Below are 26,814 nucleotides of genomic sequence, written 5' to 3' on the forward strand. Positions count from 1 at the left end.
GATGTTTAGCTAATGACTCGATTCGACTTTCCTTGTTGTGTTTCAAACAGGTACCATATGTTTCGCGGTTACTTTTTCTCATGGAAGACAACGATAACAACGTGCTAGCAATGTCCCCAACGACACACGCGAGCCAATTCGTACAACAGGAGCAGCTAACTACGCTACAAATCTCAAACGAGCAAGTTGTTAGCGAAAAATTGCAGGGGAGTGAACAGCAAGTCAAAAATTGTTGACTTCTTACTTTCTGTTTACAGTGTTGATCTTGTCGCCCAGTGGTAAACTTTTGGTGTATGTATAATAGCTGAATTTTCAAACACAGTTTTTACCTCGTGGCTAGAAAGAGCACCTAATACAGAAGATAAGCGTATCACATTCAACAAGGCGGAAGGACACTTCGCCCAAAGTACCTTCACCCAGGGTCTCAGCTGATAACCGGAAATTTAAAATATTCAGTGGATTTATAGTGAACGCATTTGTAATATGGCTCTACGATTTGGAAACACTACAAGGCTTCATCACATTGACTTTCCTGCAGCTTCTACAGAAAGTGGGACGCAGACCTGGGATCAAACATTTCCAAAGACTCAGTCTGATTTGAAACCAGCTCCTCAAGGAAATCAGACACATAAAACAGGAAAGGTTAATGTAAGAATACGTAAAAGGCAAGAAAAGGAGAGCACAAGAAAGGCTCGACAGGACAGAAGTACGCAATCTGTGTCTTCAACAGAACTGAAAAACGAAATCTTAGCCAAAGGTGGTAGTTGTGGATTTACCCAAGAGGTTCCACTTGCAAACCGGTCGACGTTCAGCGCTATTACACAACAATCCGCGGCAATGTGCTATATGAACTTAACTGTTGAGTGGGACGTTTTAGACTCATTCTCGGAGTTTGCGACGTTTTTAGAGTTACAGAATCCTATCTGTCCCGCGCATCTTATTGACACTCCAGAGAAGCTACTAAGTGTTTTGTCTTGCGAGCTTTAAACATGAGTTCGGCCTGATAAGTACGTTTGGTGGTTTCCAAAACATCGGTCAAAGAAAAACTAAAGAGACTTGAACAGCGGCGAAAACCATGTGAGGTATACGAAAAAGTCCGGTTGAAATAACAAGACAGAAAAACGAAATAAAGCAAACTTCACATTTAAATATATTTATTTATCCGCTCTGTGAACAAAGAACGTGAGCGAAAGATGTATTTTTTTTTTCAGTTTAGCCTCGATCTCCTGGTGAATATTGCGGAATCGCCTGTTCTAAGTTTATATTAACGAAGCGGTTAATTTTAAAAACGGTTTATTGTATAGGTTTTGTAATTTTGCATAGATCTGATTGCCAGTGAATATTTAAACCATTTGTAATTAAGCAAACAGCTTGTGTGACAGTAGCCGAGCATTAAGCGAGCAAAGAGAGCAAAAAAGCCCACACAATGATCTTCGATCTCGAGCTGGGCGCGCGCTTGAGTTTCATGATCTAAGTGTCGCGTGTTTCTTTTCTCTTTATAAATATCATACACCATTAACTTTTAACGCGCGAGACGATAGCAATCTATTTTTGCGATACCACCTTCTTGAGAAGTCATTAATATTCCTCTATGCTTGCCACCTGTATAGGTAATATTCACCTACTGTATTTGATCCACAGATAAAAAGTGACAAGATATCTATAAGCGTTTAATATATTTTCTTTAAAAGATGTTGGTTCTATTAAAGTCATTGATTCTTTACCCCATATGTTTGTGATGAAGTTTTTTCAATGTTTGTTTCCTTCTAGCTCTTTTATTTCGATCGCCAAAAAAGCGCATCATTAAATTGCCGCGACCTTGATGGATGATTTTACAGATGAAACAAGAGAGGACCAATTGTCTACAGAATCGTGAACCATTTGGCATCTAGGAGAGTGTCAATTTATCCCGATGCTCTTATTAGGTTATTTTAGTGAACCTTAACTACGAGTATATATGACATTTTTAAACTGTATTTAACGCATGGTAATCACGTTGAGCGAAAAACACTTTTCAACGCTTTTGTAGCTGCCGCTGTCGTTAACTTGTCGTTAAAAGTTTCTTTAAATTCACGCTTTCGTTTCTTTGTGATCAATGAATTCCTGAGTGATGATCGAGCCTTTAATATTCGATGCTTCTCGTGTTTTTTTTATCACTATTACTATTACTATTTCAAGGTTTGTTTTTTTTTAAAATGATTTGAATTTAGTGTTATTTGAATTTACTCGGTGCGCGTTTTAATCATATTTTAATACAGATTTAGGCACATTGGCCATTTTTGTTAGAGAGGAGATTAAAAATCAAACCAAAATTTTATTACAGATTCTAGCTTTGCGTTGTATATTATTGTTTTATCTGTTATATTTTGTCTGATTACAATGTTTTTGCAGCCGTAAAAAGGAGCCTTACATCAGAAGTACATTAACATACTACATGCGTTGATTCCCTGGGCTTGTTAGCTACAGAACCGTAAAGTATAGTGATATAGAAGCGCGAAACACTCAGGAACAGACAAACTACCCAATGAAAAAGACCCATTAGTATTATATCACTTAAAAACGGGGGTAGTCAATGGATCTTTTTTCTTCAATTTGGACCGGAAAACGTCTTGGCTTGTATGCATGAACGAAGACAATAGCCAGCTGATTCCCCAAAAGATGTTTATCCAGCTTCGTTCTTTTCACACAATGGCAACCTCATGATCGTGAATTCATGCTAATGGAACTACCTAGTAAAGGTTTTTGTTTTCAGTCCTTTAATAGTCGTGATTAGCATAAAATCGGACGGAACTGAGATATCGCAACAGAGATCAAATTTAAAGGTTTTTGTGTGATAAGAAACAACAGTAGTCTTGTGAAAGAAGCGCACTTTGAGAAAGTAAAGGTTTTTTTATCAGCTTGGTGTATCAGCAAAGGTTTAGCACAAGTATTCCAATGTTGATGTTTTCTTGTTTTTTTTCCTGGGTAAATCTGCGGTAAAAATCGCAGAGTAAATTAAAAAAACTGAACAACACATTTCTTCGTTTAGTACTGGAGAATGCCAATATAACAATAGCAGAAATGTAAAAAACACGTTTATTAATTGTTTTGAATTAATTTTGATTTGTAGTCCATTTTAAATGACTTTTAACACAAGCCTCTTTATTTCAAACAACGCTTAACATGTTCAGATAAATACGAGATAAGCAGGATTTAAAATAAGTCATGCATTAACCGATTTTTCCTCGACGTGAAACGAGTTGTCCTCGTGGATACAAGCCGCAGGCGACGTTTTAACATTTTCGCTAATTGCTACCACTATTATTTTAAAGCCGGTTTATTGAACTTTTCTTTCTTGTATTTTGTAAATGAACATTTTCAATCGTTTTTCACACATGATTGTTATTCGGAACGATTGTGTTTGACTTTGACCTTATGATATTTTTAAAGTTGTGATGATTTAAAAGTCAATCTGTTTCTGCTAACCTTTTTCATTTATTTTATTTTATTTTTCACATTTCTTTAAAAAAATACTTGAATTGATTAAAACAAGCAACAACATGAGATATCTGAGTTTTAATAATAATAACTTCACGATTCACGCTCGTAATTCGTCAATGCCCAATTAGGCAACAATTTGCTAAGAAAAAAGAGAATTTCTTTTATTTGTGTGTATCCTTTGGCAACATATTTTGTCCTTTGTAAATCCTTTTACCAAGATAAGTTAGATTTTATAGGCGCTCTTGCTAGCACAAACGCAAACTCGTTTTTTCGTTGAAAATTGTGCCGCATTGATATTCTAAGTGTGGATACGAAAACTTCTTGTCATACATTGTGATTTTTTAATTCTGCAAAACATCGTTAATTAAGCACGTGCTGTAATCGGCTTTTCCTCTAATTATTAAAACTAAACCCCAATGACTAGGTCAATTAATTCAGAAGCTATTACAAATCTAATGAAAAAATACCAAGCGAGAAAAAAAAAAAAAAAGAAATAAACACGCAGGATATTTTCTTAATGGTTTATTGGTAACCATGATCAGCAAAAACGAAAGTATATGGTACAATTTGGCCGTTGCAAGGAATCTTCTGCTCCCTGTGAAAAGTAGGCTCGATTTCCGCCGCCTTTTCGAGTGGAAATCGAGCCTGTAAAGGGACTCATTTTAATTTACATTTGCATAGGTCTAACACTTTCAAACGAATAGCGATTAACTGCATCTGGCTGTTACCCATAGAACTTGCTCGCCCCGACTCGACCCAGGCTATCACACCCACAGTCTGTTCAGAAGTCAACTACCTTGCAACTAAAAGTAACGCTATTTAAATGACCACTTATCCTATAATAGTAAACATTGTTTCAAATAAATGATGCTATATATCTTAAGCTTTAATCCTCCAATGTAAATACTCAGTGAAGATGTCAGACTTGGCATATCTACCCTGTGCTTAGCCTCCTTCGCAGACTTTCTTTGGCCTCGTCACGCGTGGAGAAACGCGTGACGAGCCCAAAGAACGTCTGCGAAGGAGGCTATCCTGTGCTTAGCTTCGAGCGTTTTCTTTCCACTTCTTTGCTTTTTCTGTCTTTTCTTTCAATTGCTTTATTTGTTTTTCTCTCGCTTCTATTTTTCTCATCAGATCGGTATTTTGCTTCAACTTTTCTTGGTAAAGAGTCTCGGCTTCCGTCCTCTCCACCTCTGTATCCTCCACAGTTTTGTCCTTCATAGCGATAGCTTCCTTCATTTTTTTCAATATCAGCTTATACTCCACCAACTTTTCGTCCCTTTCTCGTCTTAAAGTCTCGACAACGTGAGCCATGTCTCCTTCTTTCTTATGTCTCTCCCTGATGTATTTATTTCTTTTATTAATCTTATCTTTAAGATCGCCAATCAGATCTTGCGCTTCTTGTAACGTCTGTTTGGACGCCATGTTGTCATACTCTAGTTTTCTTATTTCTTTGTGTTGACGATATATTAAACTGAGATTTTCACGAAACAGTTTGCCTTGAGCGCCGTCAGCATCTTCATTAGAGGACAGCAGGCAAGGTTCAGTAAAAGATCGTGTTCGTTTTAATAGAAACGGCATCGCTGGCAGTTCGGTCGTTAACAGCTGATTTGACTGATTGCGAGAAGAATCCAAAGAAGCAGCATTCAATACTCTAGATCTGTCCACGTCCTGTTTTGGAAGTTTTGTGTCTTCTTTACTCGGACGCTGATCTTTCAGCCGGGTGGCTTTGGTCGACGTTGATGTCTCGGTTAGCTGTAGCCTTTCGATGAACAGCACTCCTTGCGTTAACTATCTCTGGTTCAATCCACTCCTGGTGGTTTGCAACCTCCCATGTTAGATTTCTCTCGGAGCAAGTGTTACTTTCGTATTGCCTTTCCTTGGACAAGGATTCGCTTTCACCATAATTACTCTCTTGCTTTACTGAGGGCAAAGAAGTCACCATTCCTTCTGCGGTCATATTGAAATCGCGTTGGTCCACAAATATTGTTCAATACCGGCTGATTGTGCACGTATAGCTGTAGGAAAGCACAGTTCATGTGTAGCACTAGACGTTCACTTCTATGGCTCGTCACCCGACAAATAAAATCATAATTAGTACATCTTGAGTACTCCAAAGCCGTTTAGCAACATTCTATTACATTTGCAGCAACTTTTGCTTTCCTCTCTACGTTAGCAACGCCGGAAAGAGACATTGTTTACCGTCTTAAGAAAATATCGCATGTAATTAATACGTATGCTAGATGTCAATTTATCACAAAAGAATTAATTTCACTCCAAAGAGCTTCAAAAGAATGACAAGACAGTTTGGGTGACAAATGATCTGCTGTTTATAGTCATTTCCAAAATAAATGTTCGTCACTGCAATTATGATGAAATCGTGCTTTACTTGTTATCAAGTCTACAAATCTCGCGTCAACTTCAACCCTGTAACATACGAAAATCCGGGCAATAATTTGCATTAGAAGCTAATAGGATATAACTTGAACGCACCCAGTCATGCCACAAGCTGGAGCCTATGAAACGGAAGTCTAGCATTTCATTGCACTTTGGTGCGGTTGGGCTAAATAGCTTCTGGTGATATAGACCCCTTTCTTGTCAAGCGAACACTTTAGCAAATAGACAAATCAATTGCATAATTTAAATACCGTTATGTTATGTCAATACGTAGATGGATATCAATGTTACCCCCCATTGAGCGGCAGAGGTGATTGGTTGGTCAAATGTCAAATTCGTTCTTGTCTCAAAATATTTGTGCGTGAGCGTGCGACGACGCACACTCCAAAAATGTTCAGTATTTTGTACAAGTTCTTACAGCCATATAAACGTTGCGTTTGTACGTTTTGTACAAATAGAAAGGGCCGTTTACAATAGTTATCAGCCCCACTCTCGACTCACGTGCACTGTAAACCTTCAGCTGATATATCAGCCAAACGTTAATTAACGTTCAATAAATTGACCTTTTTGTTAGGCAACGGCAAAGTGAGAAACGAAAACAAAAGAAATATGAACGCAAACATTGTTTTAACACCAGGGATAGTGGTAAACCTTATTTGCAGAAAATAACATTTATTGCGGGTCAGAATAACAAACAATGATGCCTTGCCGTTGTGTTATGGGGTAAAGCGGGCGAAATTCTCAAACACATCAACTATATTGTTTGTACAAGTTATCTAGTGCCATTCGTCATGGAAGAGTTGTCATGGCGTCATGGCATTGTAGAGAAAAAAACCAAACACAGTGCACAGGCGAAAGAGCTTTTCTCCTCCGGGGATTAAGGTGCTGTAGAAATCTGTTATCATAGTTTGTTTTAGCCCATTAAGAAGATTTAAATGTGAACTAATGAAAAATGTATTGCAGTTGTAAGTGAATGGGTTCAGTCATTGGTGATAAGAAGTCCAGAGGTCGACGAACAAAATATCAATAACGTAAGTACGTACACAAAGCTTTCTTGCACGAAGCCGCTGAAGGGCGAAAGTCGCTCTCTATATCCATACTGAAACAAACAAAGGTGCGAAGGTTTTTTATAGAAATATTAACGCTTTTGTCATCCATTAAGGTCATGAGGAAAACAACAATGAGTCAACAAGACAGAATAATTCAAGAAAATAATAACACACTGCTTCTGCTCGCGAGGAGTAAAATCGACATTATGAACGAAGTTGCCAGGGCACACCACGAAATAGATGAACTCAAAGCAAAGCTCGCCAAGAAAAACCACGCATTAAAGAACTCTCAAGACTTTCAAGATACTCTCTTACTTCAGGCAGATAAACTGAGATTTGAAAAGGAGCAGATTAATCAAAGATGCGAGAATGTTATACAAGAAATGAAGGATCGTTTGCATGTCAAAGAGTCCGTCATTGGACTGGTAAGAGAGGAAATTGACAAGTATATCAAGCTGCGACAAGAGGTCACGCATAGGAATGAAGTGCTAAAGGAACGGCTGGAAAAACGTGAAAGAATAGTCGCTGGACTTAAGACTAAACTGACAATGCTACATAGCTGGACTGTGCGTTCTGCAAGCAGATCGCAACTTTTTTTGCCGGCCGATAAATCGAAAGACACAAAGTAAGCTTCATCTAAATGTGGACCTCGAGGAATCGCTCATTTGGCGTCTGTCTGTGAGGAGCCTCACGTTTAAGGTCTCACGCACATGTAGCCAAGCTACGAAAACGACCCTGCTTGCAGGTACCGGGTTTGGTGCGGAATCGAATTTTCCCAGTGTTTGGTTGTGGATCTACTCTGGCTCATGATTATAAAAAGAAAGTGATCTAGCAGACAATCTATAATTAATAAGGAGCTTTGGATCAACTGCAGTCCAGTATTTTAAGATCTTTTAAGATCAATAAAAGCAATAAAAGAAAACATTACGTATTTAAGCTCATTTAGAATCTGTCGCATTAGCAGACAGTTTGAGGCTAGTCAGGATGCAGACATGTGATTTGGTTCCTAATAGTATTGCATTCCCCTTCTGACTTATAATTGAATTGTTTCTAACACCTCCCATCGTTGACCGCTATACACAATCACTCTATTTCATAACTGTCTGACCTTGGCTCTTCAAAATATACTGCTGAGATTAGATCTTAGACGGGGACTTTTTTCTGATACAAGACAAGTGGTAAATTTAGTAGTAATAAGGTCGGGGTACGAGTCCCTGCAAGCCTGATTTTTCCAGGCTTTATTTTCGCAACTGCTTTTAAAAGTTGTGTTCATAACTGCGAGGATCTTCTCTTCATTAATTAATCATCCGCAGTTCAAATATATGATTTCATATATTCATAATTTCATCTCCATCTTCCCCGGGTATATTACAAACCAATTTAATGAAAGCTCCCAGTTGGCTTGTTAGCTCAATTGGTTAGAGCGCTGCACCGGTATCGCAGAGGTCAGGGTTCGAGTCCCGGCAAGCCTGATTTTTTCAGGCTTAATTTTCGCAACTGTTTAAGTTGTGTTCATAACTGTGAGGATCTTCTCTTCATTTATTCATCATCCGCAGTATTCATAATTTGACTCTATCGTTTTATAAATGCAGGATATTCTGGTAATGTTTTTACTAAGTATTGGCATATCAAGGTTAACTAGCAAGAATTAAAAAAAGGTTTGCAGTTCGCAGGTGAACATCACAGGGCTTTGTGTTTGTTGTTTTTTTTTTTTTTTAAAAAGGGGGGTGAACATATACATTTTTTGTTGGCTTTATTGCCATGACTACCACACCATGTTTGCTACAATTTTCACGCCTCGTCACGTTTGTCGCCTGTTTAATCGACCGAATCAAACTCGACGAAATAATTGATCGTTGAAACGGACATTGAACTCATTCCATGTTTAACATTTAGAGCGTAAAATAAAGAAGTTTTATTGGAAGGTTAAATGATCAATCAAATCACATGACAACCAAAGGGGACAAATAAAACACTATGACGTAGAAGGAAGTTATAAGCCAAGGGAAGTTCGCAGTCGTGAGATAAATATATTTAGACTTAATCAAATATTACTTTTTTAAATCAGCATTTTTATGTTATCACGAGTTCATCATTTAAGATGCAAACAATGACAGGTCAATTAACTGCGGAGCCTATACTCTAAGCACCTGTCTAGGAATAATTCCGGCCGCCATCCAGTCTTAGCCCCTCCGGCTTTACTTCTCTGGCACGATAGGGTTGTTTTCTGCTTTGCAATCTTGTGGAAGAATAAATCGGTCTTTTAAGCATTTTAGAGCAAGAATAGTGTAGGGAGCCCTACATTTTTCGTACTTTTCTTTGATCGTCGAACGCAAGAAAAGAATCACCCTACCCCACCCCACCCCACTCCCCCCGCCTCGACCCTCATGTGCTCCGCTCATACGCCTTCTGTCCACAGAGGACCTGATAACAATCTAGAGGAAGGAAGTCATCCCATTTTGTCTTGAGTCACATTGCAAATTTGAATACTTTACTAAGATCTTCAGGGCTAACATTGGAATGTTTATTTCCAAAAAAATAAAACTCTCAGAGTTACCAGACGGTAACACTCATTAGCAAGACATAATTCAAATGTCTATTCGTCTAAAATGCATCGGCATGATACACAAAAAGAAAGACAACAAATGCAGCATAAACAGTGTGTTGTTTTTTGTGACTTCTGAAACATTGTTGATTGATTTTGTTTGAAATATTGAGTAACTCAGTCTTCAAAAGCAAATGTGCACTAGTAATGCTCTCCTGCAAAAACGTGTTCGGATATTCCAAACAGGTTTCATTTAGACTGGATATTGTATTTGTTTTTAAGTTTTTAAGTGACTGAACATTCCATAAATCCCATAACAGCAATTTGCAATATTTGCTCTATGAATGAAAAATGTTTCCAAAGAAACTGCTGAGGTTGCTTATATTGAGTTGACGGGAAAACACTTTGGTCCGTTAAAGCTGACAGATTTGTAGCCGCGGCTTATAAGAGTATTTCTTCAACATATTGTTTCAATAGATTTAGAGAGGAGTTTACCATTTAGAGAGGAGTTTATCATAACACCACTAAAAATCAAAACTATGACATCTAGCCACTTGCGATAAACGCAATCGCGAAATTAACCAATCAAAGCACAGAGCAAAGGCCCTGCAACTAGTGCCAAGCGCAGGCAAACGCGCGCCAGATTCTAGCCAGACAAATCACGGAGATTTTGGTGTGACTTTTGATTCCTTAGAAAAAGCTTCTAGCATTTCTGTTCTGGGATGGTTAGATCAGGCAATTTGAGATATGTTTTGCTAATGACAAAGCTCAGAGGACGAAAACAAAGGAAACAAATGACGGCATTCGACAGTCAATGAAAAGTCGTTCTAAAAGTTAATTTGTGTAATTGGCCATGGATATATTAATCATCGGTTTGTTTCAGTGGGCGGTTTCAATCTTATGGTATATCGTGAGAGAAATTAGGACGTGCAAACACCAGCTACAGTTAAACAGAGGACTAAAGTACAGTATTAACTACGAGGTAGTGTGACAGGATAGCGTTGCCGAGACCCAAATTCTCCGTACTGTTGTTCGCACATTTGATGTAAATGCTTATTGGGAGAATCTGATGAAATACCAAGACAAATTCCTTTTTAGTGCATGCATTGTTTTTTCCTTTTCTTTCGTGACTTGCATCAGCATAACTTTTTATTGGTATTGAGTGAGAATCGAGTTGAACGTTTGCTACAGGATATTTGTACAAGGGTGGGGGCGTCCTATTGAATGCTTACTGAAAAATGCCACTAATGATCAAATTAAGAAATATCCTTGTCTACAGCCACTTCATCGATGTTCCAAACTGTTTGGCTTGTTTTGTACACTGACTTCCCAAGCATAAGATATTATGCTAGTAGTTTTTTTTTTTTCATAATAAAATATTCCTCTTAAAATGTTTAACTTTGACTTCTTCTTGTCGATCCGATATAACTGAGGAAATCACACGTACATGCAGTTGGCCTAAATGTGAATGCTAAACTTGAATGTTTCTGAACCCTCAGTCTGCAAACAGTATTCGGACCGGTTGATACTGGGCGGCTTTCTTTAATTTCCAGAACTTTCTGTGACGTTGCCATGAAATATGTTTGCGTAGAGGAAACAGTATTGGAATTTTGCGAGAAAAGTTATTGACTTTTGTGGTTTATGCAGTCAGGTTTGCAAACACATTCCTTTTTGGACGGCCTGCTTAGTAGGAGGCACAACAGCTTTTCCGAAACATTCCAAACTCATTGTCATCGTCACACGATTGACCACACCAACGTCATAACGCTTTTAATAATATTCGGCTGTCCTGTTTGAATAAAAGCCGATGATGATGACAGTAATTTTAACGAAGCAAGTCAAGTGCCTTCCGTGACTTCGTTTAGTTTCCAAAATTAATTGTTTCACCTCGTTTAACACCGCATTTCTGTCCGTAGTTCTGCACAAAAATGCTTCAGTTGTACAGGTACCAGACCTTTTAGCCATCCGGACGCCTAAACATAAAACACACTTACAAAATTGAACGCAACTGCTTCAAACCTTCTCTAGTACTTTAAAAGCAAGCTATTTATTATGAAAAACTAAATCAACCTTCTCTTTTACATGCTTTTAAATAACTATGTTAAAGGAATCTCACATGAGATAACATAATTCTATGTTCCGCAAAGGTACATCTTCACTAACCCAGGAAACGTTAAACAGAGAAAAAGCCTGCAGGGAATTTTTACAAAAAGTACCTTAATAACCATTCCTTTTTACTTTCTGTTGACATTCAAACGGCGTGGCAGTGCTTTGTTGCATACTTGGAATTCATTATTCGGCAAACAATCGCAATTCCGCTTTTTTAAAAGCGTTATTATAATAATCTATCGTGATCAAACAAATAACGGAGGTTATAATGACGATGATTGCGGCGCAGACAGTCAAGTGCTTTTTGTCCCTCGTTTACTTTGCAAACCCACTTGTTCCACCCCGTTGGAACCACCCTAGTTTGTCTGTTGTTTTGTAGGCACACTTGGTACCCGCATTTCCGTAATCCGGTTGTTTGCATGATTAGAATAAGGATAAAGCAAGCAAACAATCAACCAAATCTCTCTATGGAAAAAAATATAGTGAACACAATTAGCTCGATAAACCCTTTCTTTTAAAATGTGCAAAGAAGTTATCTCAAAGGAAAATGAGAACGAGTGGGTTTTGTTTCTGAGATGAATATCAGTGACAGGTCAATGAGAACAAGTTTTAACTAGTCAAACAAGATTTCCAGGATAGGAGTTTTCGATCAGTGAGATGAAAGCAGTTTAATCATCGCATTTTTCTTGCTTCTGTTGACATTCTTGTTGTAGAGTGTTAAGCAGTCGGCTCGGTTAGGAGCACTTGGGAGTTATGCTTCGGCAAACACCATCACGGTCTCAAGTTTATTAACACTTTGTAAACACTACATCACAACACTGTTCATTGGCGATTACTGAGAGATTTATTATCCTTTTAACAAGGTGTTGACAATATTCCATAAAAATGCACTTAGGCAAATTATTAAAATTACAAAGCTGTTACAAGGATTTTATCGAAAACAACATTGGGATAAACGCTACAAATCGCGTTGTTTGCCTCAAGGCTCTTAAATATATTATCCTTTTAGTCTCTTCATAGCATACTTGAAATTCCTTGATAATTTCACTTGTGACGCTATAATGCATCACTTCCCACTGCACACATCACTCCAACCAGGTTATTGTGGCGGTAGAAAGAAAGTTCCCAGCGGTCAACAAACACACTTACCACCGGTCGCAATATTCTTAATAGCAGTCCATTAAGAAGGAATCACAGCTTAAATAACAAAGCAAAGAAGTGGCAAGTCAATTACTTCTATTAAACATTGTGCGGAGCCGTGTCCGTCGTTGCGGCTGTGGTTGTTCATCTCTTCGCCATGAAGACGTCCGTGCTCCTATTCGTCTTTGCGTCAGTCATTCTGATATTGCTGTCGTTCCCTGAGGAAAGTCACGGTGTCATTTTTGTTCTTACTCATGGCAAAGTAAGAAACCTTCAGCGGAAGGGACATGACCGAAAGCTGAAAAGGCGACAAAAAGCGCGAAGGAACAAGAATCGTAAGCGGAAACAGAGACAGTTAGAGAGGAAAAAAGTTAAAGCTCTCAAGCGCTGGTTAGAACGATTTTCAAAGAAAGTGAGTAGCAAGTCGGGTGTGTAGACATAGGACTTACTATATAATAAAGGGAATAATTAATTCAGCGCCACAAGGCTAATACAGCTAAGTGACTGTTCCGTTTATAAGCGTCGATAATGAACTGGTTAACTCGTCTAGAATGAAATCGATGTGCCACCCTGGTTTACCTTAAGCATTTTTAAACTCATTGGAGAGATCACTTTGAAGGTAACGCATCTTTTTCGATGTGTAATACTTTGTTGTAATCCAATGTACTTCTCAATGCATTCAAAATTATGGAAATTTTGTCAACTCTCGCACCCATGCTGAATAATAACAACTTAGAAAGTCGTGCAGTGAAAGTCAAGTTTTAATCTGCCTAGCAAGCTGGGTGTCCGCATCTGTGAGGACACAGAAACAAACAAATGTATTCCAAACCACTTTGTTGGGTGGACGTAACATTTGTTTGTGGAAAGCGGGAATAAATTCATGAAACACGTTATCTTTAATAAAAACACAGGCCGCAGGTAAACACTTATATTCTACATAATTTTACATGTTTTGTAGATAAAAACATATCTAATAAGTCGCTCGATTGCTCGATAACTTGAGATGACTTATCAGTCAGTACTTATAAAAGTTGTATTAACGTGATTTTCAACCAAGGTTACAAGCAATCGCTAGAAAGATCCAAAAGATAAAGCAGCATTACACTGTTGTTCGCGGTTCGCTGAGTAAGAACTAAAAAAAGTTTAAAAATAAATCATAAAAAGTTTATGCCTTGCACGTGCTGGTGGACACTTTGTTTAGTTTAACACAAAGCAAAGTTCAGACCTGGAGTAACAGTAAAAGACGTTCTCACGAACATATGTGTTGGTTTGTTTTGCAGGACAAAAACTCCGATCATGGCGATCGAGGCTTCAAAACGAAGCCCATATGGTAATCCTCGGGGTAAAGCTGTAGGACAAGACATGCAGTTACCACTGACGAGACACTGAAAGCCAAAGCCATGTTGCCTTCAGTGGATTAATCTTCAGAACTAACGGCATTGTGCCGCTTTAGAAAATCACCTTACATCCAACAAACCAAGATACAAGATCCGCAAGATTCTTACATAGAAAGTTTGTTCGTAGAAAGACGATTGCATTTATCTCACGATACATCTTATGAAGAAAAACAGCCTAAAGCGATCGAAAAGACTGGAATAGAAAACAAACAGTAGTATTAGCTCCCCTAAGGTGACTTTTAATGCAGTTACTATAACGAGCTTGCGGTCGAAGAAAAAACTTTCTGCCTGATATCTTGGTGCAGAAGAACTAACGCAGATCTTTATTGATTCCAGAGTACTTTATCAATTTAGACTTAGAACGTTTGAGCAGCATTTTCCATTCTATTAGTACAGTTGTTGTATTGAGAATGCGTACGTAGATTGGTTATATTTGACGCCTGGGTTACTAATCGAACTGAACCCATATATAAATAAAGTTATTGTAAATTGTATTGCGTACAAGTGTGTCTCTCTTTGATTTTCAGTTAAGATCTTCAGTGTACTTACAGTGACTCTTATAATCAATATATATGATGGGCAAGGAGCCACTAATTGAGGCATTCAATTAACAGATCCACTCCGCCCGTCAGTGTAATTTGTAAACTCCGAATTTTTAAGAGATGAAGAGCACATATCAACCCAAAGTGCGTCAATACATTCAGCCCAGACTTCACTGTAGAACGCTCAAATCACTGGCGGTGACTTTGAAAGTCTTGGCATACCAGCAGAAATAGCTCGACTCAAAACAAAGATCCCCTAATGCGAATCATAGCCCATGCCGCCAAAGCAGAAAGGCCGACTGCTATGAGAAGTTACATCGTGGGCGATAGTAATATTGGTAATTTAGTTCTGGAAAAAGACGCTTCGGTACTCGAGAATCGATCGCGATTCGCCAATTCTATGAAGTGTTTTCTACACTAGGTCATTTTCTCTATTATCTGACCATCAACTTTCTTGACTGAGTTAGAATTTTCGCGCGTTTCCGGCATATTTAAGTCCCGGATATGACGTGGATGTGTGCGTGGCATTGTAGGCCATGAAAATGAAGTGAACTTTGCTTTTCACAGCTCATTTGTTCATGATTATTTCCGAGAGTTTTGGTTAAATAAAAGCACATACTAAGACTGACCGCCATGCAACCGCAGAAATAATTGTTCTTTTAAAAATTGTGCACTTTTCTTACTCAGTTTAATGTCGGTTGTTTCAAACTTTAAAGAAAAATGTCAAGAACGGCTGTTATTCGTCATGTTCGTCAGAAGTGCAAAACCTTTCAATACCAGAAGCCAAACGAAATTGGAATGAGCATATCCTGTATGCAGGAGAAAACTTCCTTTGGCTTGTGGATTTTTACTATTACGTTAATCGAAAACGATCGGTTCCGTAGAATGGATGGCGGAAACTATTACGACATTACCGACTCTGAAGCTCTTCAAACAGAGTAACTTCAAATTATAATTCTTTTATAAAAAAATTACGAACAAAATACCTTGGATTCCTTCTTCTTGTGCAGTTGATTTAAAATTCAATAGCTTTTGTCTTTTTCAAACGGATAAATCACTTTCAGTAACCGCACGCAAAGCCAAAGAAGCGTCATGTTTGCATTAAGAAGCAACTAGTAACCTCTATAGCTAAGCACCTTATTTGTGGGTTTTTGTTTTGTTCAGTTGTTGACGACTGTGAAGAAATTGCAAAAATCACAAGAACTTGCAAACATTTAATACCGATCGGTTCTAAATCACCTAGTGGTCGACTTTTGTGTGCTGTATTAAAAAATTTGTTAATTTTATTGGCCCTTTCGTGTCATGTGACTAGCATAAAACCGTGCAAGAGTTGCATGATCCTGCCAAAAAACAATGTTGTACCTAATATAACGCAAAGCAAAATCATGCGTCAAAACCTACAATGCTAAATTGCTACGAACGGTAATCTGTCTGCTGGGCTTTATATTTGTTATAGTTTCAACGCAAGCACATTTGTTAGTGTCTTATGATCAGAAAAAAAAGGGCAAGTGAACTTTGATAAATGAGCCTGCAAATTACATTTTCTGCATTTCTTAAATAGTCTTTTCGTAAATGTAACGTGTTTTTACTTCCCGCAAGTGCAAAGCCCAGGCATTTTTGAAATTTATGCTAAGCACCTCTAAGTGCTCTTGGGTCAACCAGTTAAGGTGAAACAGGTGTTATGTCGAGCAGCCTCATGTTTCTTGTGTTTCATGACAAAACGCTCGCAATGTTCGTTATGGACCAGTAATTATTCCCTGACTACGACAGGTTTTGATGTTTCTGGCTTCCTATGTGTTCCAGCTTTACATTTTTAGCACAGTTGTGGGTTGATGTCACCTTTTGTTTGAACAAAAAAATGATAAAAGTTGTTTTACAATTTCATGGCGAGAAACATAAAGGTGCTTCCAGGCGCCCTGGGGCTGCGTTGCACTTGAGTTCCATGGATACTGAAGTACTTTTTTCACGCTGCCTTGTCATGTTGTCTTTCTATTTCAGGAGGCGTGTATATGTCATTGATGTCATATTTTCGTAATGAAATAATTGTTGGGTATATAAGGCCCCTGTTTGCAGCATACAAGTCATATTTGACACAGAAGCGAAAATGAGAACAAGTTCAGTTCTGGTGGTATCCGTTGCCATTTTTCTCGTCATGGCTTTACTTTTCAAGACGGGTGAAGGATTCGCTTTATCACTTACAGCAAGACGAGATCAGCTAAAGGCAAGCAAAAAGAAGCAAGCATCCGCGGAGGAAGATAAGATGCGTAAAAGACTAAAGAAATTAGAAGACAGGAGAGCAGAGCTGGATAGGAAAGTAGCAGATGTAAGGAAGTGGATTAAGAGATACAAATCAACGCACAGAACTAAGGTGAGCCTACAATCCCAAAGTGTTTTTAATACATCTACTGCGTCGTTACAATACCAATGCACTTACAAACAGAAGGCTAAGAACGTGAAGAAATAGCACATAATCATTTTGCGGAATAGTACCTTGATCATAGCGGAAGAACATTACATCAGCTGGCAGTTTTCTTGCGCGATGATTGCGTAATACTATCTTGTCATCCCGCGCCAACGGAACTTCTAGGTGCACAGGAAACACGTGGAGACGACACACGACTTCTGCACCGACATTTTTAAACAACGAAATGTGCAACAATAGTACGGTCAAATCTTTCCATATAGACAAATCTTTGTTGCAATCAGTTTATTTGTTCCTGGAGAGTCAAAAAATCACGTAAACGTCACTTCATTTGGACTTTGCATGTTCAAAGTTTTTTGGTTCAGGCGGTGGAGTGTTTTCCTTTTGGCAGTATTGGTATTTTAATATATTAAAATGTGGTTGAACCGCAATAAACAATTACAAGTTATTTCTATTGCTCCGATAAAACAAGGTTATCGATTAGCTACCGCGGTATTGCCACTGTTTTTCCATAGGAAACTAGTTTCATGGTTATTGTTCAGTAACGGTGTTTATTTTTTGCTTACACAGACGACAACTGGAAGGTTTGGAGCAGATTCCTGACTTCAGTCAAGCAATCAAGTGTTTACTCTTGCGAGAAGCCAAACAACAAAATGAAGACTGAAGAAACATGTTGTTCAGTTGTATTTATTTTGGACATTCAAGAGAACAGCGTCTTGCATCATTGTAAAGATATTTAATATTTATTTGTAACAGAGCATCTTACAGAGGAACTAAACTAATATATCTATTTATAATAAAGACGTATTCGTTCAAAGATGGTGTTATTGTAGCTTATTGTGCCTACACGCATGAACGGCACTTTGATTAGAGGACGGAATTCGAAATAATTGTAACACGATGTCACTTACTAAAAATAGTTACTACAGAAAATAACCCTTACATTTCATTACAGTGCAAAAATAGGAAAATCTTTTCGGGAAGAAAAACTGTTAAGGTAATCGAAATGACGCACAGTAAGAGTTTCTCAGACCTTTGACGGGCATATTCAAGCTTTAGACAAAAGAGAGTTTGCAGCCAAGAATTGCCAAGCTACGAAGGCGTAAAAACCTAAAAAAAAACATTCCCTATCCAACGGAATATACTTCTACACTGATTTGACAAAAGGGGACCCGCAACCGTGCTTGAAGGCCGACAAAGCCACAAGAAAAAATTGGAGGGGGGGGGGGGACGGAGGTGCCGGGGGAGGGGGGGCCAGGGAGCCAGGGGGGAGGCAGGGGGGAGGCCGCAGACACAGGTGGATGAGAGGGACTGGGAGCTGCAGCGAGCGGGCCGGGGACAGGACCGCCGGCCCCCGGCCGAGGAGGGGAGGGAGGGTGGCTGGGTGAACAGCCCCAGCGGCCGGGCACCTTTTGTTGAAACAAGTTAGACTTATGGAGCGTACATATGTAAATGCCCTCCTGGGCGTGATCCGTGATCTCATTTTAACTCATGTAACCATGGAAACCATGCTTACAAAAGGTAACGTTATGCATGGCTTGTCGCAAGCAAGGCGTGTGCCAAAAGAGATCTTGGTTAAATTAAGGTCAGACGAAAGCAAGGCTCAATGTATCAATCTATGTAACAGAACTTTGTGGTTGATTATCCATTTTAGGAAATAAAACTGGAACTGAATACTTCACACCAATATATTCCAAAATTGGACAAGATTTCACGTAAATCTGTGACGTGTAACAAATATTGTGCATGCCTGGACCGTCCAATTTAGGAAATAGCGGGATATAGATAGTTATTTAATGGGATTTAAGGTTCATTATCATTACTGATTACTTATCATTACTATCTTGCATATTACACGTCCAGTATACGTGTCGAAGGCGTAATGATACTGCAGGATAACAGGAAAAAACAAATTAAAATGAGCGTGTCGCCTTAGATGTTGTCCGGCACAACATGATGCTTCTGAAGTACCCTCGTGCTCTTGACTACTATGGCGATCTCGACCGCAGTCAAACGACAGAATTATGAAAAAAAAAAAGAAAAATTTTAAATATAATTTTATTTTTTATTAAAATTTTTTTTTTTTTTTTTTTTTTTTAAAAAAATTTTTTTTAAGCCCGCCTTAAAAAGAAAAAAAAAAAAAGAAATTTTTTTTTTTTTAAAAAAACAAAAAAAAAAAAAAAAAAAAAAAAAAAAAAAAAAGATGGCGATCATGATGGCGGGCCATGCAATTTCAGTGACACTAAAATTAATGTCTCCAGTCAAAGTCTCAAACTCAAGCGACAGAAGTTACCTGAGGCATTATAAAGCTAAATGATGTGCTACTTCAGCACTCAGTGGATGCAGGGGTTTGTATTGTGCAGTTGTGAGAGGTCTAGAAGGGCAAGAAAAACTGTCTCATTTGTCCGACCCATTTTTGGAGATTCTAAATGACCTAAAAATATCTCAGAAAAAAAAAACAAAAATGACAAAACAAAACGCCTTAGTGTGGAAACAGCTTAAACGTTTGCTAATGAAAATAATTTAAAAAATGCCTCGCTCCTGGTTGGTCATCATGTGATTACCTTATCCATGACTCCGAGGGCAAATGCTGCTATTAAAAATGAGATGCTTTAACAGTTTTATTTTAACTTCTTCACAGTAGAGGCACTGTAGTAGTTGAGAACAAACCAATTGTTTTGAATTCCCTGTATGTAACGATAATAGTAAGCACACAAATACCTCCCCTTCTGCCATCTTGAGGCCATGCTATTGAATCACCTGACCGTGCACAGTTACTAAATAGACCTATACTCAATTCACTTGCGGAAATGGCTTGAGTGTACATCTTGAGAGCCATATGCTAAGCTTCATCTTGCCAAGATCCAAAACTCCGATCAGTATGAGTAGAGATGCCCAAATTAGGGGCGGAATTTTTCACACTAAATGACCGTGAGAACGGCTGCTGGTGAGCGAGGTCAAGCATATTCTGCTCGTGAAAACGAAAATAATCTTTGAAATGTATGGCAATGAAAATATTTTGGTGTTAGGTGGTGGTATCCTGCCGTTAGAATGTATGAAGTTTATTGATTCTTCGGCACAAGAAGTGGTAGCTTGAATTTCATTTCCGAGACTGTTTGCCAAAATCAACTAGCCTGATTCAAGAGAAGAAAAGGAGAGAACTGAGAAGGAGGCGTGATAAGAGACCAGCCGTGTTACTTGTCTCCTTGTTTTTGTGCTTATTTCATGTAACATAAACAACACGAATATCTGTCGTATAATTTATCTTTATTACGTACATTTTACAGCTCTGACTATGCGCTTTGACATTTTGCTTTTTGTCTCGCTAACTGCATATTAATTAGTTGGTGTATTTCTTTTGCCTTTCTTCTTCATCTCAACTGTAAAAGGTGGAAGATACATCAAGGAGAGCTTCGACTTGGTCTGCACGTGACGTCATCGCCGTCTTGTTGGTGGACATTATCAAACGCTTTCTAATTGGGTTGTCTTGATTGTTCCATCAAAACGGTGGCCACGTCCTTGGCAAATGCATCTTTAGAGATACGTTGCAAACCTTTGAGGTGGTTGAGATAGCTTTCGAACACTTTCCGCCCCTTCTTAAGTGAAAATTTATCCGACGTCTGACCACAACATACACCTTGACTGAAGAACTATTTCATAGCATTCTCAGGCAAACATTCTATAAATAGCTTACATATACAACAACATCACCTTGACAACTGTCTGCAATAATACCTAATTTACACCTCTAATGAAATTTAAATTTCAAGTTGACATCTTTATTTTCTTACGGCGTTCTCTGGTGCCGATGGCGGTAAACAAACAGCATCAGACCAAGACCTCGTCCACTATATTTTATCACGTCTGGTATTTTCAACATGTCCACCAGTCCGGTTACGAGAGTTGTCAGCCTTTCTTGTTCTCTGTTGCAATAAATAAACAGCAAAATAATGAATTAAGGACGTAGTTGTTGCCGAAACAATTACCGTTTTTAATGTCCATGTTGCAGCATCTCTATTGAAGCAGCCATGCATACGGTTTGGACGGTGTGATTTATGACTATTCAAGCTTGTTTGTCGGGTTTGACAAATGCATTAAATTTCACGTGATCTGCATAAAAACTAAATTGTGGTTTTAAGCTGAGACGAATCCAAATGAACTGTTGCAATTTAGCGCCCGTTGATTACAGAACAAATGCTGAAGACTGACGAGTTGACAATAGTCGTGACTTTTTGTGTGTCATTATACTGCTTCTTTGTCTTCTTTGTCTATAGCTCAGTAGTCTCAAATTTGTGGAATACACTTCTGAGATGGTGCGAGAATTTATTTAAAATGCTCGGAATTATTCAGCTTGGATTATGCGTCGGTTGCCAAGGTCGCTCGAATTTGTACCGTGTTTGGAAGATTCCGTAAATCCAACGTCTAATCTACTTTAAAACTGTCTGCCTTCAACACCCTCTTATTTAAAAATAAATCAAGCAAACAAGAATGGAGATTAATGCTTATATCAATTTCCTGACGACAGATTTTTCTTGCGATTCCACACTGCTTATCAGTAACACTTCTTCGATCTTAGGCACATATTTCCGACAAGAAAAAAAAAACTAGCAAAATTGAAGGCATAAGCCGAAATACTTCAATAACGTTACTACTTTCTTACTTAACAGCATCCTCTTTACCCAGTGTTGCAGCCACCTATCTTTCTTCTGTTTTTTCTCCCTGAAGTTGGACGTGTCAGGTTTTGATTCTACAACGGGTTCTTCAATTCGTTGTCCCGTCAAAACAATGATGATCTTTCTCCCGTCTCCTTGCTCCATTTGCTGTCCAATGACGATAATCCCCAGTATTGAGTGCAAGAGGACAATCGAGTTAATGGCCTTCATCGCGATGCAATGTTTAGTTTGAGCTTATCTTTAACGTTCGCTGCTGTCAAGCCACGGCTTTTTATCAACACAATACCGGAAATTGTTAACGAAGAATGAAAGCCCACACTGTACTTATAACAATGGCCAATCAGATAATAAGATTTTAATTGCTTTACTGTTAATGAGATCCGCCTATTTCAAAGGTCTATTCTGGCCAAAGCGTGGGCACTATGACCCCGTTGCATGATGTCCTCGCTGCATGCTTGCTTGCAACCAGTCTCCAGATTTGCCCCGGTTGCAAGTTATGCTTCCGCGACTTCCACGACTCTTCGAGGCTTGTTTCTCGAGCTAACCTCAACAGAAGGAGTGCTTTTGGTGTTTTTATTTCTCACTTTACTTCGTAATATATGACCTTTGTTTTATTACACAACAAAATCCAACATTACAAAAAATCAAGCATTATATACCGGCGTGCCCGACGGTTCGGTACCGGCTCCACGCCACGACAAAACGAGAATCAGGAATTGTGTTTACGATTCTTCGAGAATCTAGAAGAAGCTAGAGTGTCTTTTGCAGGAATTGGAGGAAACGATTAAGAAACTCTGTTCAATGAACCACCTACGAAACTCGGAAATATACGCCTGTTGTCACATTTAACCGGCTACCCTCAAGGCAGTTTCTGGTCAATGATACGTGTCTCGTCAATGAGTCGAGATCTCTAGTCAATTCTGTACCTTTAAATAACATGATTTTAGTCATAAAAACAACAGCCTGCATACTTACGTAGGTTTACTGGAGACATAAGCCACTTACTGGTGTTGGAGGAACATTCGGGAACTAAAACATCTTGCCAAGTAGTTCGCCTCACGTCTCTAAGGCTTGGACTCGTGATTAAAAATCTCTTCTCGTTATTTCCAGCATAGCAACGCCAGAAAACCTCTAAAAATATATACCCCACTGCCTGAACTGTCAAGAAACGTTAGTGGGGTGGAAAATTGAAGCAGCTGGGTATTAAGAAAAATAATAAATGAAGGCTACTGAGAAGATTAAGAATGTTATTAGAGATAGGAGTACAAAGAAAGGTTAATGTGTGTACGCAACACAATTAGTACTGTCAGTTCCTAAAACCAGGGTCCCAAATCAATTAAACATGCATTATGATCCCACTTAACACTAAGTTCCGTATGATTACAAATTTGCTTTGTTAGACAGCTTTCGTTTCCACATTTGTTTTAGCCTTCTTGTTGTGTCGTAAAAGTGAGTTAAAATCCCAAAACAAATATAACGTTTATATATCCCTAACCAATGCTTTGCCAACAGTGAAAGTGCTGAACATGAACTGAATCTTCGAACGAACATTTCACCTTGATTCAAAGGCATGGGAGAAAAATGATCCAAAACTCTCAAAGATTGCTTTCTCACAAAAATGACAAAAATTCACAAGAACGTGGATCTCCCCGACACCACGTGCAAACTGGAGTGTCACACGTCAAGTGCCCAGGTGCCCAGGAATTTCCTTACAAGTGATACATTGCTGTGGGTTGGATCGTGGCTATAATTTTGGGCGACGTAAGGCGATTTAGGCGACTTTAGGGGATCAGCGCTAAATTGGTGGGAAGTTATGGTGAGCCGAGGACACTTTTTGGCTAATTAAAGCGATTTTCGGGAAATGGGCGACTAAGACGATTTGAGAACCCAGAGAAGGCGTATAGCAGACAAAGTTGTATTGTGTAAATAGCAGCACTAATAATAATAATAATAAAAAAGCAAAGATTAGAACCACGCGTGCATTACCTTCCGGTGACTGATTTCAAGGAGCTTTTAAAAAGCTTCAATATTGGAATCCACCGCTATTGAAACGTTATACTTCAAAACAACAAGCCCTCTTAGGAACTTCCCCGGGCAGCACATAGCACACGAGCCGAGCAAAAATTATTCTAAAAACACGTTTTTTTCTATTCTGTGCATAAATGACTTAGAAACTTCAGCTGGAAGACGAACTATCGGACAGATTAGTTTGTAAAAAAAAAAAAAAAATGAGAACAATGATTGCAAATGTTTGTTTTAAAGATTACGAATGTTGATGACGACCACCTGGTCAAAGTAAGGAATGCACAACCAGACCGTGCCAAATACCAAAATACCTCCGTGATTTTCCCTGCTTGATGGGAAACGACTTCGAAAGTATTGGAAACTGAAGTGCAACATTTAGAGATCTTAAAGGGAGTATTATGTCTACGTAGTAAACTGCATCACATACTCATGCCAGTAAGGTCAGTGCTAGTCTGTGGGTTTAAAATGAGGGCGAAGCGGAAGTTTCTTTGCGACAGTTGCAAATACTTTTACGCTTGTGGCGTCTAAATATCTCGGCCCGATTCTTCAAACTAGAATTAAAGTAACCGTACAACAATGCTTCCCTAAATTATTTATTAATACTCATCATTAGTCTTCTTAATTCAGTTATCGATCACGATTACTTTTATTTTTACCCTTGAGCATTTACTTCTTCGATCTGATCCCAGATTATAAGTTAAAATTAGCGATGGAAACCACCTTTAAACAAGATTAACTACTTAATGCCGGATTACAGTTAATCGGCAACAGCCGGGGTCAGATGGCCACCTGAGCAGTTATCACCGGGGAATGAAGAGCTGTCTGGAAAAACTACGAAGAAGGGAACAAAAGAGAACTATTACATTTATTAAAGTAGTGTAAAGACTGGAGAGGAGACTATCCCTAAGTCTACATTGCCCACAACAGCAGGCCAACCAATAATAGTACTAGTCAACAGACATCTCGAAGCAGTCTGTTTATTGAAGTGCATTGAAAAAAATGGAGTCAAACCTGATTTCAAACAAGTTCAAGAATGCCACAGCATAATTGAGTTACAAATAAGACGGTGTGTGAGGTGGACGTTTCATGAGCTGCGAATTGTTGGAAGTGGACAGGGATTGTAAATCAGTGAGCGATTTTGTTTTAGACCTCAGTAAACATTTGGAGCTGCCCACAGTTCCCTCAGCTTACTAGGAAAGTCAAAGGACGTTTCCAAGGTAATTTTAACTTTGTCGTCTAGATTAATTATATCCTTTTACGTCCTTTACAGCCGTATACGTGAAATAAAAAGAACAACCGAGGGGCGGGTTTCAGGTTAATAGTTTTCCCCACCTGATCCAATTCCGTCAGGGCTGTGCGGCGAGTCAAAGCAATTTTTCCTTGAGGAGGTAAATTTAATTTTATTTTATTCATCGTCTCATGAAAGGAATAGGATATTCCTTTCGCAACCTTTATAGTGGCCGAATAGGTGAAGTCAAAAATATCCACGGGGCAAGAATCAGGTTAATAGTTTTCCCCACCTGTTATTTTCTCCAGGTTATAGCGGCAAGTCAAACGAATTCCCACACTCCGTCTGTCACTACAGCTGAATATTTTGTGCTTCAAAGGATCCCGAAATAACTGACACGTTTTGTTTAATTCACTTAACGTCATAATTATTGTTGTTAATAGAATAGCATGTGAGAACAATATTTTTTTAACTGTTGGCAAATAATTGCAATCTTTCGTTTTTAGGTTAAAGCCTAGTAACAAAATGGTTTTCATTATTTTTAAGGCTTGTCTTGCAGATGCATTATGCTACCGGCATTTTTAGTTTACAGCACTAACAACATGGGTATAATAGGTAGGTATAATTCCAATACTTTACTCTGATGAGTCCAAATTTCACTTGAAATTTGATTTCAGTCCGAAATGTCTCCACGCCCAGGGCCAGCGTGTGGCTAAGTTGATATTTTACGGGCGGGTGTAGTTAACCTTCCAAGGCTTTGGTTAACGGATAGATTATCATTATTTTGGTTTTCATGGTGGTGGAGACCCGTGAGGCCCAACAGCTAACCGCTACAACAAAAGTTCCGGTTTAAAGGAACCCGGCCTGGCCACGCTCACCCAAAACTGTCAATCAAAACACCGCAGCGAAAACTACTGAACAATCTGCATTTTTCTACGACGGATAAAAATGCCTTTCGTTTTTGCCAGGAATTTCTGTTGTCGAAATAGTAGCAAATTGTATCTTGTTTTTGTTATGGCACCATGTAACTATACACGAGAGAACATACGAGTTTTATGTTCTCGTGGCAAAAACGATCTCACGAGAGCCAGTCATGTTTACAAACCACCGTTCGTCTTCATAGAAAACACACAGCATCCGTGCCCAGGATATAGAAACACTAACTGAATTCCAATCAAACAAAATACTTGTCAACTAAGTAACACGTAAGAACTGAAAACATCACTAACTTTGATTTGAATCCGATGCGTCTTCACTCTTGGTGACGTCAGTTCTCAACTGCTTTTGTTTTCTACTTCTACTTTACAACATCTTGCACTTTGTGGAATCATTCCTTGCGAAGAATTCCCTCTAAAAGCCTTGAAATTGTCAAGGTTTCCATTACCGTGTTCTCGCTCTTAAGTGTTTCGGAAAACCCATTCTTTTTCGTCGCTTAGATAAATAAATTAAACCCGCTTGTCGATGCTTGCTAACAGCAAACGACATCACAAGAAACGAAGTTCATTCAACAAAGTAGAAAAGGCGCGAATCGTGACGTCAATCCACTCGGGTCCCGTATGGAGTCTATGGATATCTACGAGTGGTTTAGTTCCCGGTCAAACACTCTCCTCACCTCCATAACGATATAATAAACACGTATACAAATGTTGGGTTAGAAAATTTAAGGCAATTTCTCGAGTCTCAAGCACTATTAAAGCGATCCTAGAAGACTATCCAAAGAGACTATCCAAGACTAAGACTATCCAAATGCCGTTGGAAGTCACAGAGAATAAAATTTAAACAGAGTGGTTGAAGAGATCATGTTTGT

General features: G+C 38.7%; 3 protein-coding genes, 2 long non-coding RNA genes and 1 pseudogene across 6 annotated transcripts; 4 read left to right on the top strand and 2 right to left on the bottom strand.

The window, feature by feature from the left end:
- LOC144641978 (uncharacterized) lies at window positions 1–1,722 on the top strand. The gene has a single exon (XM_078500986.1). It carries the CDS (start codon window positions 484–486, stop codon window positions 985–987), a length of 504 nt encoding a protein of 167 aa, XP_078357112.1. The 5' UTR covers window positions 1–483; the 3' UTR covers window positions 988–1,722.
- A 1,818-nt stretch (window positions 1,723–3,540) lies between these two features.
- Window positions 3,541–6,041, bottom strand: LOC144644103 (uncharacterized; annotated as a pseudogene).
- A 235-nt stretch (window positions 6,042–6,276) lies between these two features.
- Window positions 6,277–8,601, top strand: LOC144644104 (uncharacterized). Its single transcript, XM_078503518.1, has 3 exons — window positions 6,277–6,759; window positions 6,841–6,908; window positions 7,040–8,601. The coding sequence occupies exon 3, from the start codon at window positions 7,043–7,045 to the stop codon at window positions 7,553–7,555; it is 513 nt and encodes a 170-aa protein (XP_078359644.1). The 5' UTR covers window positions 6,277–6,759; window positions 6,841–6,908; window positions 7,040–7,042; the 3' UTR covers window positions 7,556–8,601.
- A 4,276-nt stretch (window positions 8,602–12,877) lies between these two features.
- LOC144644105 (uncharacterized) lies at window positions 12,878–14,615 on the top strand. The gene is made up of 2 exons (XM_078503519.1): window positions 12,878–13,132; window positions 14,001–14,615. The coding sequence occupies exons 1-2, from the start codon at window positions 12,878–12,880 to the stop codon at window positions 14,052–14,054; spliced, it is 309 nt and encodes a 102-aa protein (XP_078359645.1). The 3' UTR covers window positions 14,055–14,615.
- A 1,820-nt stretch (window positions 14,616–16,435) lies between these two features.
- On the top strand, window positions 16,436–17,924 carry LOC144641979 (uncharacterized). Its single transcript, XR_013568667.1, has 2 exons — window positions 16,436–17,027; window positions 17,652–17,924. It is a non-coding gene; the product is annotated as an uncharacterized LOC144641979 (long non-coding RNA).
- A 2,407-nt stretch (window positions 17,925–20,331) lies between these two features.
- LOC144644106 (uncharacterized) lies at window positions 20,332–22,388 on the bottom strand. 2 transcript variants are annotated; one of them, XR_013569040.1, is made up of 2 exons: window positions 21,761–22,388; window positions 20,332–21,004 (listed from the first exon to the last, which is right to left on the bottom strand). It is a non-coding gene; the product is annotated as an uncharacterized LOC144644106 (long non-coding RNA). The 2 variants fall into 2 exon arrangements; XR_013569042.1 differs by having other exon boundaries at window positions 21,742–22,376.
- Window positions 22,389–26,814: the final 4,426 nt, after the last annotated feature.

The sequence above is a fragment of the Oculina patagonica genome, chromosome 2 (assembly GCF_052425735.1).
Source record: "Oculina patagonica isolate OP01 chromosome 2, crgOcupat, whole genome shotgun sequence".
NCBI lineage: Eukaryota > Metazoa > Cnidaria > Anthozoa > Scleractinia > Oculinidae > Oculina > Oculina patagonica.

Coding starts and splice junctions, on each gene's coding strand:
- LOC144641978 (XM_078500986.1), top strand. CDS start 484: ATGGCTCTACGATTTGGAAACACTACAAGGCTTCATCACATTGACTTT.
- LOC144644104 (XM_078503518.1), top strand. CDS start 7,043: ATGAGGAAAACAACAATGAGTCAACAAGACAGAATAATTCAAGAAAAT.
- LOC144644105 (XM_078503519.1), top strand. CDS start 12,878: ATGAAGACGTCCGTGCTCCTATTCGTCTTTGCGTCAGTCATTCTGATA. Junction 13,133..14,000: donor TAGAACGATTTTCAAAGAAA/GTGAGTAGCAAG, acceptor TTTGTTTTGCAG/GACAAAAACTCCGATCATGG.